The sequence below is a fragment of the Scylla paramamosain genome, chromosome 2, assembly GCF_035594125.1.
Source record: "Scylla paramamosain isolate STU-SP2022 chromosome 2, ASM3559412v1, whole genome shotgun sequence".
Lineage (NCBI taxonomy): Eukaryota > Metazoa > Arthropoda > Malacostraca > Decapoda > Portunidae > Scylla > Scylla paramamosain.
In genome coordinates this window covers 1,567,501-1,582,500 of record NC_087152.1, presented here as the reverse complement: position 1 = coordinate 1,582,500, position 15,000 = coordinate 1,567,501, and the positions used below count along the sequence as shown (strand labels likewise).

The 15,000-nt window shown below is 45.0% G+C and overlaps 1 protein-coding gene across 3 annotated transcripts in view; it reads right to left on the bottom strand.

The window, feature by feature from the left end:
• The window catches only part of LOC135108125 (sodium-dependent serotonin transporter-like), a 70,995-nt gene that overhangs the window by 16,672 nt on the left and 39,323 nt on the right, over positions 1 to 15,000 (bottom strand). For 2 of the 3 annotated variants that reach the window (XM_064018838.1, XM_064018829.1), the window contains exons 2-5: positions 12,373 to 12,790; positions 9,937 to 10,072; positions 8,949 to 9,083; positions 1,167 to 1,386 (exon numbers count right to left, since the gene is read on the bottom strand). In XM_064018838.1, coding sequence (XP_063874908.1) covers positions 1,167 to 1,386; positions 8,949 to 9,083; positions 9,937 to 10,072; positions 12,373 to 12,390 — 509 coding nt within the window. In that variant the 5' untranslated portion in view covers positions 12,391 to 12,790. The remainder of the gene's footprint in view (positions 1 to 1,166; positions 1,387 to 8,948; positions 9,084 to 9,936; positions 10,073 to 12,372; positions 12,791 to 15,000) is intronic. The other variant, XM_064018849.1, reaches the window with a different exon arrangement.

Sequence of the window (15,000 nt, the reverse complement as noted above, 5' to 3'; positions counted from 1 at the left end):
TGCCACTAAAATTGGCCCGAGCACCGGCGCACTCAACAGAGGAAGAAAAATCGTAAGTGGCCTCCCGCCCGCGGCGACGAGGCGCCCACCGCCTGACTGCCTTTGACTACACTTGCTGATATTCTTGCGTTAATAAAACAAAACAGAATTACTATTCTTACTTTGTTTTTCTTATTAATTTCATATTTCCTTAATTATTCACTTTCCAAATAAATAATGGAAAATGTATTTTGAAGTGCTTTGAGCTCTCATTAGGACTATTAAAAAGAGAGAGAAAAAAACATTACATAATTAATCTGGCTCTCATGAGTATTTTTCCCTAACGATGGTGCACAAAGTTTGTTAAACTAACATTAGAATTATGAAAACATTCTCGAGAACCTTGATACCATCCATTAAGGTCTGTTAATATTTAAGGAAGGCACCGAAACTTTAGAGAATGAGACGCGAAACACGAAAGTCACCGGTAACAAGACAAAATGCCCCAAAACCCCCTCATGATGTCCAGCTGTGCCCGGCGTGCAGTGCCTCCAACTGGCCGCGCCGACAAGTGCTCATTACAAGGAAACATTCACAAGATTATTACAAATGGACGTCATTAGTGTGTGGATTAATACTTGTTAGTTTTCTTTCGTGGAACAATGTCGATGGAGGGCAGTAATGATGATAATGGTGATGGTGGTGATGATGTTAATGATGGTGGTGATGGTGGTGGTGATGGTGGTATTAGTAATGATGGGCATGTTCATTTTGTGACTGATTGTGGAAATGTTGTTCACAAGATAATGAATGATTCAGGTGATGATGATGATGATGATGATGATGATGGTGATGATGGTGCCGATAATGATGATGATGCAGATAATTATGATACAACAACAACAACAACAACAACAACAACAACAACAACAACTACTACTACTACTACTACTACTACTACTACTACTACTACTACTATTACTACAAATGATGATGATGATGATGATGATAATGACAATGATAATAATGATGATAATAATAATAATAATAATAATAATAATAATAATAATAATAATAATAATAATAATAATAATAAAGATGAAGAAAAAAAAGAAGAAAACACACACACACACACACACACACACACACACACACACACACACACACACACACACACACACACACACCTGAAGAATTCCTTGGCCGGGGAGACAGTAAGAGACTTGTCCGAGGCGTTGAAGACATCTGCGGTAAGGGTACAGTTGATGGTGTTCCAGGGGTTGTCACACGTGGTCCAGGGCAGCTGGTTACTGAAGGACGCCACCAGATAGTACACGCTCCAGGCCAAGATGGTGTTGTAGTACATGGCCATATAGAGGTCGATGATGCAAATAGCGTAACCGATGCCTGTAAGAGTAAAGGGAGATGAAGATGTGTGTGTGTGTGTGTGTGTGTGTGTGTGTGTGTGTGTGTGTGTGTGTGTGTGTGTGTGTGTGTGTGTGTGTGTGTGTGTGTGTGTGTGTGTGTGTGCGTCGTTTCTACGTAAAGTCCACCCATGAAGATTCTGCCATGTAAAATTTTATCTCAAATAATTCCTTGCCGTAATCAATTCCCCGACCTGAGCTAACCTAATTTATCATGAAAGGAGTTAGTTTTGAGATTTTTTTTTCTTTTTTGTGAGTGGAATGTCCGTGTGGGAAGTTTACCGGGGGAAATTATGGTATAAAAATATAAATCATACATATTACAACATGAGCTATCATCAACACACATCAGTTCACTGACATCAATTCCGATTAAATTCCAGCTCGTTTTCTATATTTAACTTTTCAATTCCAACTCAGTTCCAATTCGTAGATTTTCAGGATCAACTCCATTTCAATTTCGATACAGTTTCATAAATTTTATAATTGACCCCAACATTGCTAACAACACAGCCTCCTCTTTCTGCTCGTAACTTCTCTTCTACTTCCTCCTTCTCTTCCTCGTCCTCCTTCTCTCCTCTCTTCCTCCTCTACATCTTTCTCCCTAAAACAATCGGCGGACATCGTTTGAACAATATCCAAGAAGGAAGATTTTAGGCGGTTCGAAATTCACTAGCGAGTTTACTACATGCTGGGTTTCCGCCGGTACTTAGGGGGCTTCGGGTGGAGAGGGAAGGCTTCGCGCGGGAGGACAGGGCTTTGACTGGTGAAGGAGGAAGGAGAGAGGGAGGGTTTGTATCGGTAATGTAAGTAAAGGCTGACTGGAATGACGAGGGAACTGGATGGCAAATGAAAGAGATGAAGAGTTGTAGGGAGAGGAAAGTGTCAGAGAGAGAGAGAGAGAGAGAGAGAGAGAGAGAGAGAGAGAGAGAGAGAGAGAGAGAGAGAGAGAGAGAGAGAGAGAGAGAGAGAGAGAGAGAGAGAGAGAGAGAGACGTAAGGAAAATATAGTAATAAAAAGCTTTGAGAATTCATTTCAGACATAAAAAACTTAATGACCAGATCATCTTTTTGTGATTATTATGAACCTAGGGCGTCCTCATTAGAGAGAGAGAGAGAGAGAGAGAGAGAGAGAGAGAGAGAGAGAGAGAGAGAGAGAGAGAGAGAGAGAGAGAGAGAGAGAGAGAGAGAGAGAGAGAGAGAGAGAGAGAGAGAGAGAGAGAGAGAGAGAGAGAGAGAGAGAGATGTGGCGGTGGCTCCTTCCTTACAAGACGAAAAAATCATCATAAATGGAAATGGAAACAAATAAAAGATGAAAATGAGAAGTTGAAAATAAGTAAACATACACAAAAAGAAAAGATAGAAAAAGAAAAAAAAGGGAGAAACGAAGAAAGTGAGGAACTGTTAATAAGGAATATAAAGGCGGCGAGCGAGGAGGAAGAGAGAGAGAGAGAGAGAGAGAGAGAGAGAGAGAGAGAGAGAGAGAGAGAGAGAGAGAGAGAGAGAGAGAGAGAGAGAGAGAGAGGGGGGGGATAAGGGCCCTATCAGCATTTTGGAAACGGTCAGTAATTTCGATGATTTAAGAGGGCGTCCCCTGACAGGAGGAGGAGGAGGAGGAGGAGGAGGAGGAGGAGGAGGAGCAGGAGGCAAAGGCGATAACAAAACACAGCCAGCGGAGAAGTTGCTATCAAGACGTGAATCATGCAAGTCCTTATAAATTATCCTTAAGTGTTACTCCCTCCCGATCGAGCGTCCCATTCCTCCCCTATCTGTACCTCAGCCTTGCCCATCTCAACCATTCGGCCTCTCCCCCTCGTCCTCTCCTTCCTTCCCCCATCTCCCTCCTGCTCCTAACCTAAGGCAACATGACTCCACTGCCAAGACCAGGTCACGGAAAGTCCAAACAAAACTGCCGGGAGGTTGTCATTTTGCCACTCGTCTGGTGAGGAAGAACCGGGGAAACATAGTGAAAAGATAAGATAATACGAGAAAAAAATGCAGACATTACGGTGGCTCCTCGTAAAAAGCTGACGAATGTATGAATGGGAAGGGATGAAAAAGAAAATGTGTGTAATGTAACGGGAACAAAAAGTGCATCTGCATGTTTTCTTTTCTTTCCCAGTACAAGAAGATATAAAAAAAAGAAAAAAAGAGAAAAAGAAGAAAGAGTAAGTAATGTGTTCATAGTATTTTTCTTCCTTCCCTTGGGGGACTGTGAGAGAGAGAGAGAGAGAGAGAGAGAGAGAGAGAGAGAGAGAGAGAGAGAGAGAGAGAGAGAGAGAGAGAGAGAGAGAGAGAGAGAGAGAGAGAGAGAGAGAGAGAGAGAGAGAGAGAGAGCCTTCTTACTAGTTGCATTTACCGCGGTAAGTTACGTTCACGAATCTACAACAACAACAACAACAACAACAACAACAACAACAACAACAACAACAGCAACAACAACAACAAATCATACCAAAAAACTGACAAATACATCCATAAAGTAGAAATAATACCAGATTTGCGAGCAAGTTTCTGTTTAATCTTTGGAAAGCACAAAACAATTAAAGCTTGCAAAGTCACGAATCATGCAAAGTTTTAGAGCAGAAATGTAGCACTTAGAAGAGATGGGAAGGAAGTGAGACAGGAGAAGGGAAGAATGATAAGCTTAAGGAGGAGGAGGAGGAGGAGGAGGAGCAACATTAGCGAGTACAAGCCATGTGGAGAGAGAAAGACTACCACAATGAACACCATTATATGCACCATTAGTCCAACACTCCCCCATCCACCTCTGCTCCTTCTCGTCCTCCTCCTCTTCTTCTTCTTCCTCCTCCTCCTCCTGCTCCTCCTCCTGCTCCTCCTCCTCCTCCTCCTGCTCTTCCTCCTCCTCCTCCTGCTCCTCCTCCTACTCCTTCTCTTCCTTCTCCTTTCCTTCTCCAACCCCCTCCACCTTTTGCCTAATTTCACTCCTCCTTTCCTCCTCCTCCTCCTCCTCCTCCTCCTCCTCCTCCTCCTCCTCCTCCTCCTCTGTCTTTTCCTGCCTCTTCTCATTTCCATTTTCTCTCACTCTTCCGTGTCCTTCTCCTTCTACGTCGACACGCCTTTTGAGAAAACACACATTTTGTTGCTCACGAAAAAAATAAATAAAGGAGGAAGAAGGGAAGACAGGAGGGTGAGGAAGAAGGAGGAAGAGAGAGGTGAAGGGAGTAAGGAAGAAGAGGTGTGAGTTTCGTCCTTATCGCTACATTTATTGACTTAGGTATTTTTTTTCATTTTATGATTTATTACATTATCTTGTATACTGTTTATTTTATATCACCGAGTTGAGTTCGCTTCATGTATGTGTGCTATCATTTATTTGTCTATCCATTCTGTGTCTGTTTATTTTAATCTATGAACACTTTTACTGATACGGTCGTTCTCTATTAACATTCAGACACCATTCGAAAAAATTATTGGCAAGGATACAGAGAGAAAAAAATGCTTACAAGGCTAATTTTTCTCTCTTCTCAGTTACAGAACTATTTAAGAGTCTGTAATGCCAGTACGCGTGTGTCTAAAAGTTGCAGGTGATTATGGGAAAAAAATGTCGAAAGTGAAAGGCTTAAGTAACTTGTATTTATTAAAGCAGGTAGGACGAGCACGGTGATTGGACGGGTTAAGGGTGTGACGTCACTCCGTAAAGGTTTGTCGTCACAGAGGCTTTGAAGCGAACAAATAAAGCATGAAAGGTGAGAGGGTGGGAGGAAAAGAAAGGAAAAAATACAAAAAAGGAGAAGTGATCATTATTTTCTTCCCTTTCTTCTCTTCCTTTATCTTTGTGTTTTTTCTTCCTTCTCTTCCTCTTCTTTCTTATGATAGCCTTTATCTTTCGTCTCCAACTCCTCTTTTTTTATTCACTTTGTGATTTTGTAGTCTCTCTCTCTCTCTCTCTCTCTCTCTCTCTCTCTCTCTCTCTCTCTCTCTCTCTCTCTCTCTCTCTCTCTCTCTCTCTCTCTCTCTCTCTCTGCATGTTTCAAACGCCTTCCGTGATATTTTATTTTTCATTGATGTGCTTGCTTACTCTTCTCTTAATCAAAATTCCCTTTCCTCCATACTTTCCTTCCGTACCTTTACCCTCCATCAGCACCACCGTTCTTTTACAAAATTTCCGTAATACATCCTAATTTATGAAGCTTAAAAATCAGTAAAAATAGCAAGTGTGGTAAGTGAATCAGATATAGCAGGGGGAGGTGTGGCAGCAGGAGACACAATAACATTACGAAGGTAAAACACTATAGGCAACTATCGTGAATGTAATAAGCACGAGAAACTATTCAAAAACTTGTCTCCTTATTGGCGAAATGTACGTCTAGTTTACAGTTGCTTCTGCACGCTTCTCTTCATAACAAGGAAACAAACCAAGAATTACCAAATAAAAAAATGGAAGAAAAGAGCCTAGTCCGCTAAATGCAGTGCTCCTCAGTGTCCTCCCTCCTTGCAGCCCCAAGCAAAAAACCCCCTTGTTAATTAATGCGTGAGGACGTTTTTCAAAGCTCTCGGTGATGTGCGAAGAGGCAGGACGGGCCCGGGACTCGCCTCGGGTCTTGAAGTTCGACATGGGGCCCCGCTTTGCCCATTAAAGCAAGGCGTCACTCCTTTAAGAGGCGACACAACAATGCATCTTCGTGTCTCTATGTTCACCCTACATCAACACCTTACTCACCCCTCGCCTCCAGCACCTCTCCCTTCCCTCCCTTGCTTCCACTCACTGAGGGGTAAAGCGGCCTTTTGTCACAGCTAATTAAGGGCGTTATTACCTCCACTTAAGCCTCAGCTGAGCCTCGAGTACACGACATAATACAGAGAGGAGGGCAGAGATCGGAAGGAGGAGTGGAGGGTGAAGGGCGTGCGTGGGGTGGAGAGGTGGAGGGAAGTTGTAGCGATGGAAGAAGATAATTGTGTGGGTGGAGGAAGGGGTTATGCCAGAGGAGGGGTTGGGAAGGGGGGATAAAAGAGAGAAAAGATGAAGGTGGAGGATGGTAGGACGGAGAAAAAAAGAAAAAAACTATTGATCCAACCATAAAATTAATTCATTCACTAAAAAAGAGAAAAGAAAGGTGAGAGAGAGAGAGAGAGAGAGAGAGAGAGAGAGAGAGAGAGAGAGAGAGAGAGAGAGAGAGAGAGTATAATGGAGACGAAGAAAACGAGGAGGAAAGAAGAATGAGAAGAAAGCCGTAAAATATGTCTTCAAAACTTTGTCTGGAGCCAGATTCATGGCTAGAGGTGGAGAGAGAGAGAGAGAGAGAGAGAGAGAGAGAGAGAGAGAGAGAGAGAGAGAGAGAGAGAGAGAGAGAGAATTCACTGTCATCTTCCTTTTCGATCCCTCTCTCATAATCAAGTTCACAGACCCACTATATTCACTTGCTGAGCTGCTCTCTCTCTCTCTCTCTCTCTCTCTCTCTCTCTCTCTCTCTCTCTCTCTCTCTCTCTCTCTCTCGATATGCGCCCCTGTCTATCCCTACGCAGTGTTACCAATATATGAGTGAGCCAGAGTGTTGCCAGCCACCGCGTGTGACTCTTCCCACCTTCATCCCGCGGCCACTGATCATCCCTGAGTGACCTGAGTGAGATATGTTGTTTCCTTTACTAAGAAGTCGCTCACTCGCCTTCTCCGAGACTCTTGTACTTTCCATCTTCCCTTCGAACTTTTTACAGCTGTACGATGAACTCAACGAAACATATGTGAAAAACAACAATATAAGATAAATGAATTGAATTAGTTTAAAAGTCGCGTTTCGTTGGCCATAACACAACACACCAAAGCAAAGACAACTGTGAGGACCAGAAGAAAACAACTAAATCATTGGAAAGAGGAGAAAAGGGGGAGAGAAAGGGACAGTGTTTATTTCACACTATTGACCTAAGTGTGTTCTATCTCCCCCTTCCCTTATACTCGTACTGTCTGGTGTCCGGCAAGCAGATACAGGAAGTGAGATTATCAGCTACCCCCTCCCCCACCTCTCTCTCTCTCTCTCTCTCTCTCTCTCTCTCTCTCTCTCTCTCTCTCTCTCTCTCTCTCTCTCTCTCTCTCTCTCTCTCTCGCGCATCGAACTCTCTCGTGCCCTAACTTCTCGTCATCCACTAGAGGGAGCCAACAAGAGGGTCATCAGCCCACAAGGTCTCTTTCTCTTACACACACACACACACACACACACACACACACACACACACACACGAAACTCGTCCACATGCATCCATGTTGCCTAAGTTTATTGAAGTTGGATACAGCATTAAACTTACAAACTACGACATCTACGGGACCCTCGAGGGCATCTTGACATTACCCGTGACCAGCTAGAGGAACATGCTGCACTCATAGAAGAGCGAAATATCCTTTTTTTTTTTTAATGACTAAGGATGAACAAATAAGAACAGACATGCTGTCATTTACGGAGATGTGTGTCCACCTCACTTATGCAAGACTTAACCAGTAGCTTCACCCTTTCATTCCTTCTACTGGTACACACCATAATTCCCTATCACCTTCTATTTGTTCTCCTTTCTACGAGCTGAAGTTTCAAAAAGGGAGCATCACGACGCCTCGAAAACTAAACTGACCGACTTATTTTATGCTTCTTTTGTAGTTATGTTTTTTTTGGGGGAGCGGCATTATGAGGGACCTTCTTTTATTTTCTTTATGTTTGTGATAAGGCCGAACTCCTTAGCACGTGATAAAAATGAAAAAATGCTACGCCACGCCATTTAATCTAAAGTAAGAGACGTAAGGAGGCAAAGGCAAAGACTCTGCACTCCACTAATCTTTAAGAGTCACCTGAAACTCTTACCGATCCCTTACTGACTCTTGAGGACGACCTAGCGCTCCCTGACCGTCCACAGCTGCACGGGAGCCCAGTGACCAAAGAGACCCACGTGGCACTCCCTGGCCCTGAAGGCACCACCTATATTTTCACCATGGGGGATAATCTAAAGGAGTTTCCGGCATAATAGACGGGCGGCGCTGAGCCTCTTTGAAGGTGATTCACGGGGGCGGTGTGACGGAAGAGCCACTTAGGGAATGATCTTTCACAGCTCAACACAAGCACTACTTATGAGTATCTACCCAAGCCTCCGCCACGCTGCCACACCCATATCCTTACCTATAAGGCTGAGGTGTCGACGGGAGGGGGTATGCTGGTGGAGGTACAGGCGAGACACACTCCACGTGTGACAACGCGGTGATGTGTTGTGTAGTAGGTTGAGAAAGCAGCGTTCGACGAGGAAGGTATCATGGAAGGAACGAGTGGAGGGATGGAGGATGGAAAGAAGGAGGAAAGAGAGGGAATAAGGAAGGAAAAAAGGAAGGAAGGAAGGAAGGAAGGAAGGAAGGAAGAAGAGTAGGAAAAAAGTAAAGAAAAATGAAACAGAAGAAGAAGAAGAAGAAGAAGAAGAAGAAGAAGATAAAAAAAAATAAATAAAGTAAAAAAGAAAAAAAGGAGAACAAAAAAAAAAAACTTGATAAATGCTAAGATAACAACAACACAACAATGAGGACAAGTAGAAGAGAGAGGAACGGCGCGGCACTGACCTTTGAGCATAGGGCAAATGCGGCGCCACACGGTGAGGCATCCGTTGCGGTGGTACTGGCCCAGGGCGAGTTCCATGAAGAAGAGAGGCAGGCCCCCCAGTACTAGCATGATGCAGTACGGCACCAAGAACGCCCCTGGCCGCGAGGAGGAGGAGGAGGAGGAGGAGGAGGAGGAGGAGGAGGAGTAGCAAGAAATAAAAAGTGGTTAGTAAATATATATGTGTTTACTGTTTATACTGTGTGTGTCTGTCTATTATAATATCAAATTCTTAAATCACAAAGTATAATCATTGCCTCAGGACTTTTGAATAATTCCTCTTCTGTTTTTCTTTTTTTTTTTTCCTCGCATAGGTAAAAATAACAATTGTTGACCCTCGCTTCTTTCCACCACCCTTCCTCCTCCTCCTCCTCCTCCTCCTCCTCCTCCTCCTCCTCCTCCTCCTCCTCCTCCTCTTCCATCCTAATCCTAATCCTTCCCTTTCTTCCCAGTTTCCCTCCTCCATCTCCTCCCCTGTACCCATCTTCTTCCTCCAGTACTCCTACCCATCCAGACCTTTCTCTCTCTCTCTCTCTCTCTCTCTCTCTCTCTCTCTCTCTCTCTCTCTCTCTCTCTCTCTCTCTCTCTCTCTCTCTCTCTCTCTCTCTCTGTCTGTCTGTCTGTCTGTCTGTCTGTCTGTCTCTACCTTCTCTCCAATCTTCCTCCTTCTCCACCTCCTTCTTCATAGTCTTCCTTCATTTCTACCTCCACCTCCAGTCCTCCTTCTTCTCCAGCTTCAGTCCTTCTCCTTCATCCCTCTTCCAGTCTCCCACCTCCCTTCCAGTCTACTTCCTCCACCACCTTTCCTCCAGTCTTCCTCCTCCACCTCCCCTCCAACTCTTCCTCCTCCACCTCCCCTCCAGTTTTCCTCATCCTCCACCTCTCCAGTCTACCTCCTCCACCTCCCCCCTAAGTCCTCTTCCTCCACCCCTTCATGTCGTGCCGCCTTACCCCCGCCGTTCTGGTAGCAGATGTAAGGGAAGCGCCACACATTGCCAAGATCGACAGCAAAACCCACCACGGCAAGGAGGAACTCGACCTTCTTGCTCCAGGTGTCCCGCTCCGGCTCACTGCTCCCACTGGTCCACTGGAAGGGGAGAGAGGCAGGGAGGAAGGGGAGGAAGGGAAGGAAGGAAGGGAGGGAAAGAAGGAACGAGGAAGGGGTGCAAGGATCCAACGTGTGGGGGTGGAGGAGGAGGAGGAGGAGGAGGAGGAGGAGGAGGAGGAGGAGGAGGAGGAGGAGGAGGAGGAGAAGGAGGAGGAGGAGAAGGAGGAAGAATCCAAAGGGAGGAAGGAAGAAGGGGAAGGATGGAGAGAGAGAGAGAGAGAGAGAGAGAGAGAGAGAGAGAGAGAGAGAGAGAGAGAGAGAGAGAGAGAGAGAGAGAGAGAGAGAGAGAGAGAGAGAGAAATGAACGTTGGGAAAGCAGGAGAAATGGGATGAAGGAGAATATCCCGGATGGAGGAAAGACGGAAAGGCAGAGATGATCAGGGAGGGAGGGAAGGGGAGAAGAGGGGAGGGAGGAGAGGGGAGGCATGGGATGGGAAGAGGAGAGCCGGTCAGAATAGGGCATGAAATAGGATCAAAAACTATAATGGAAATGTAACAAAGAGAAAAGGAAATAGAAAGAGAAGAAAACGGTGAAATTGAAAATCAAGGGGTAAGTTACGAAGAGTCATGATAAAAAAGAAAGGAATTTAAGGGAAAGTTACAAAGGTATGTGCATGAGTCGGGGATTATGAAGGAGTCAATGGAAAAATAAAGATGTTAATGTCTTAGGGGGTGAGTTTTCAAGGGTAAGTCATGAAGAGGTAAGGGAAACTAAGGGGATATTGATAAAAATCTCATTAAGTTCACATCCGAAAAGAGAAAAAAACAATTAACAAGAAAAAAAAGAAGGAAGTGTTATTGAAAGAAAAAAACTTTGATGACAGAGTAAAATAAGACACAAATAAGATAGAGAAGAAAGAATCAGTGAACAACCATATCGGAATCAAAACACATTAAGTATAGGAAGTTATTACAGTCACTTCGTACTGGGGCGGATGGTACTCAGGTATATAGGCCTCAGGTCAAATGATCCTCAACACAGACCGGCCTGAGTGCAAATAGGGTTCAGTGTGTGTGTGTGTGTGTGTGTGTGTGTGTGTGTGTGTGTGTGTGTGTGTGCCGTCTTCCGTACTGCGAGTGACAAAGCCAATGTCGTGAAGGAAATAAAAAAGGGAATTCCAGGCTGGCGTCTTGGAATGCTTACAATCGTTTGGGTGAGGATTTTTTTCTTGTTTTTTAGTTTGTTTTTTCGAGATCGTTTTGTCGTGGACAGGGGTTTAAAGGGAAAATATGAGCATTCCGAGACGTCGACAAGACATCTACCCTTGTGTGTGTATGTGTGCGAGAGAGAGAGAGAGAGAGAGAGAGAGAGAGAGAGAGAGAGAGAGAGAGAGAGAGAGAGAGAGAGAGAGAGAGAGAGAGAGAGAGAGAGAGAGAGAGAGAGAGAGAGAGAGAGAGAGAGAGAGAGAGAGAGAGAGAGAGAGAGAGAGAGAGAGAGAGAGAGAGAGAGAGAGAATATTATTTCCTACTTATGTGGAAATCTAAACTCGTCAGTACGCTCTCTTCCAAAGTACACTGTCCACTGGAGGAAAGAGAATACTGCTATGAACTGAAACACGTTGTTTGTCCCCCCCTCACACACGGACGGCAGGAGCGGGTGAGAAGCTGCTGCCTTTACCATAGCGCCATTACCTTTACGGGATTCAGGCTGTTCACTTCACCTGTTCCGACAAGAGTAATAGTGGTTGCTTCGAGTCATGGAAAACACACGAGTAAAAATGTGAAAACCACTCAATGCTTCGACGGTGGAGCCTGTGTGATCTTGGGCTGGAATTTGTCACAAAGTTATTGGTTCTTGCAATAGTTAGCGCGTAGTGTAGAGAACGGAAGAAGCCTTTGACGGCTGTTAATGAGAACACGACTTAATTTATCTGATGTGAGTAAAATAAGGCGATTCTAATGAACATAAACAAAAACTATAGAGTTAAAGAATGACTTGTTTTTTATCTGATGCTAATAAACCAATGAGTATCAGTAGCATTATAGATTGTTAAAGACCATCTCATGTGAGTGAAACAAGACGATTTTAATGAGCATCAATAAAACTAAGGATGGTTAAAGGATATGATTTTTTTTTACCTGGCGAGTAAAACAAGATGAATCCAATGAATATAAACAAAACTATAGAGAGTTAAGGATGGGAACAACTCGATCACTCTTTTCATTTGCTGCAACTAGTCTCGAAATAGTCAAATTATTACACCACACCACTGTATAAACCATAAGAAGAATCCATAGCAGGCATAGGGTTGACACAGCGCTACCTCAACCTGGCTCACCTTTTCCGTTGTGGTCATGTTGGCGGCCTGGTAGGGGGGCGGGGGTCGGAGGTAGGCGGCAGGGCGGGGACGGTGGAGGAGGCGGCGGCAGCGGAGGAGGAAGTAGTGGTGGTGCCCCCGTCCTGACTAGCCTTCCCTGCGTCACACTGCGTCACGTCAGGGCGCGTCGGGTCGCTGTTGGGGGAGTGGTCGTTGTTGGCGGCAGGGGTGGAGGAGGTGGAGAGGGAGGGTGCCTTGGAGTCATTCCTCGCCTTGGGGTTGGAGGAGGGGGTGCTGGAGAGGGGGTTGTCGGTGAGGTTGATAGAAGTGGAGGACTGAGGAGAGGCGAGGGGGGCGGGGGTGGGAGCGGGCGGCGGGCGTGCACGGGCGGTCGCCATCTCGGTGGACAGAGCGCTTAGTAGCTCAGCCACCTCGCAGACTGAAAGGAGAAGGTATTGCGTTACACTGGCGACAAAAGCAATACGTGAAGCAAATTAAATCTTCATCTATATATTATCTAAACGTATACATTACATACGTATTTCAAAATCATAGATATCTGTGAGCAATCTTTAAAGTTTGAAATTCAAACAAATTTGTGAAAATAAAAAAAAAGAACAAACGGATAAAAGACACCGAAATTATTAAAAATATTGACTTACAACGAGGAAAGGGAGCGAAATAAGAACATATATACCAGAAAGAGAGAGAGAGAGAGAGAGAGAGAGAGAGAGAGAGAGAGAGAGAGAGAGAGAGAGAGATACTGTTACGCTTAAAAGACAAAGAAAACAAATCAAAACACGAAAGCAAAATATAAGAAAAAAAGGTGAAAAATAAAAAAAAAGAGGAAAAGGCACGCAACAATTTAATTACGAAATGAATCACAATGTTCTCTCTCTGTTGGCCTCACCCTATTATTCTCCTCCTCTCTCCTCCACCTGCTCCTCCTCCACCCCCTACTCCTGCATCTCCTCATCTATATATATAACGAAGGCGTCAATACTGTATGCTCATTGTTCATTTAATTGGCAGCCCTGAGACGAGGCGAGGATGGCACAGCGCGGGGAGGGGCGAGGGAACGGCTGGGGGAGTGATGGGGAGGGATGGAATGGGGCTGGGGGAGGAGAAAGGGAAGTGCGGGACGGTGCGAGGTGGGGCGGGGCTGTAGTGTGTTTGGTTTATGTTTCTATAGTTATGTTTTTTTTTTCGTAAGACTCATCAAAGTAATGACAACAATACCAACAGCATAATAAAGAATCTCTCTCTCTCTCTCTCTCTCTCTCTCTCTCTCTCTCTCTCTCTCTCTCTCTCTCTCTCTCTCTCTCTCTCTCTCTCTCTCTCTCTCTCTCTCTCTAAGAAAATGAATATAGAAGGTTGGCGGTTTAATTTTCCAGAGACACGCCTTCTTCCATCCACTCTCCCTCCCGTTACCATCCCATCTCTCTCTCTCTCTCTCTATCCCCTCCCTGCCTCCCTGTCTTTCCTTCCGTCTTTCCTCTTCTCCCCACCGTCCGCCCCCTCTCCCTGTCTGCCCCCTCCCCTCTGTGGCCTTCACGATGCTCTAAGGGCGGGCATCCTTTAAGAGTTGAGATCAAAGGGCGTTTATATGGGATTCTGGTCCCGGTGATCCCATTATGAGAGGGAGGGGTGTGTGGGCTGCCCCAGACTCCCCCGCAACTCTCTCTCTCTCTCTCTCTCTCTCTCTCTCTCTCTCTCTCTCTCTCTCTCTCTCTCTCTCTCTCTCTCTCTCTGCTTTCCTGCGGTCTATCTCTTCATTTTTTCAGCGCATCTTTTTTTTTCTTTTCCTTCCTTTTTCTCTTCCCTCTACTTTCTCTCTCTCTCTCTCTCTCTCTCTCTCTCTCTCTCTCTCTCTCTCTCTCTCTCTCTCTCTCTCTCTCTCTCTCTCTCTCTCTCTCTCTCTCTCTCATACACGCGCGGTCCCTGTAAGCGAATCCGTGATCTTGGCAAAAGTCAACACGCCCAGACGGGGCCATCAACGCATATTTGGGCAAACACACTTACTCCCTTGTCCTCTTTCCCCATCCCTCCTTCCCTCTGCCTTCCTATATATTGTATGTACTTGCTTTCCTCTGTTCCTCGCTGTTTTCTTAACTTTTTTCTTTTTCCGTCTCATCGTTATTCCACTATCCTTGTCTTTTTTTGTGTGTGTATATATTTTTTTCTTTTTTGCTCTCTCTCTCTCTCTCTCTCTCTCTCTCTCTCTCTCTCTCTCTCTCTCTCTCTCTCTCTCTCTCTCTCTCTCTCTCTCTCTCTCTCTCTCTGTGTGTGTGTGTGTGTGTGTGTGTGTGTGTGTGTGTGTGTGTGTGTGTGTGTGTGTGTTTAGGGAGTCATGTGACATTGTGCTATTAAGGGAAAATTATAAGTTTGACGCGATAAAGAAAACGACCTGATAATGCTATGAAAATAATGTCAATTATACCCAAAGCCAGGAGAAAATTCCCACATCTTTCCCTGACTATGATGATGACGGCGAGGAGGAGGAGGAGGAGCAGGAGGAGGAGGAGGAGGAGGAGGAGGAGGAGGAGGAGGAGGAGGAGGAGGAGGAGGAGGAGAAAAAGGAGAACTACGACGAAAGAGTTGAGAGAAAAGGAAGAGGAAAAGGAGGAAGAGGACGTGAAAAAGGAGGAA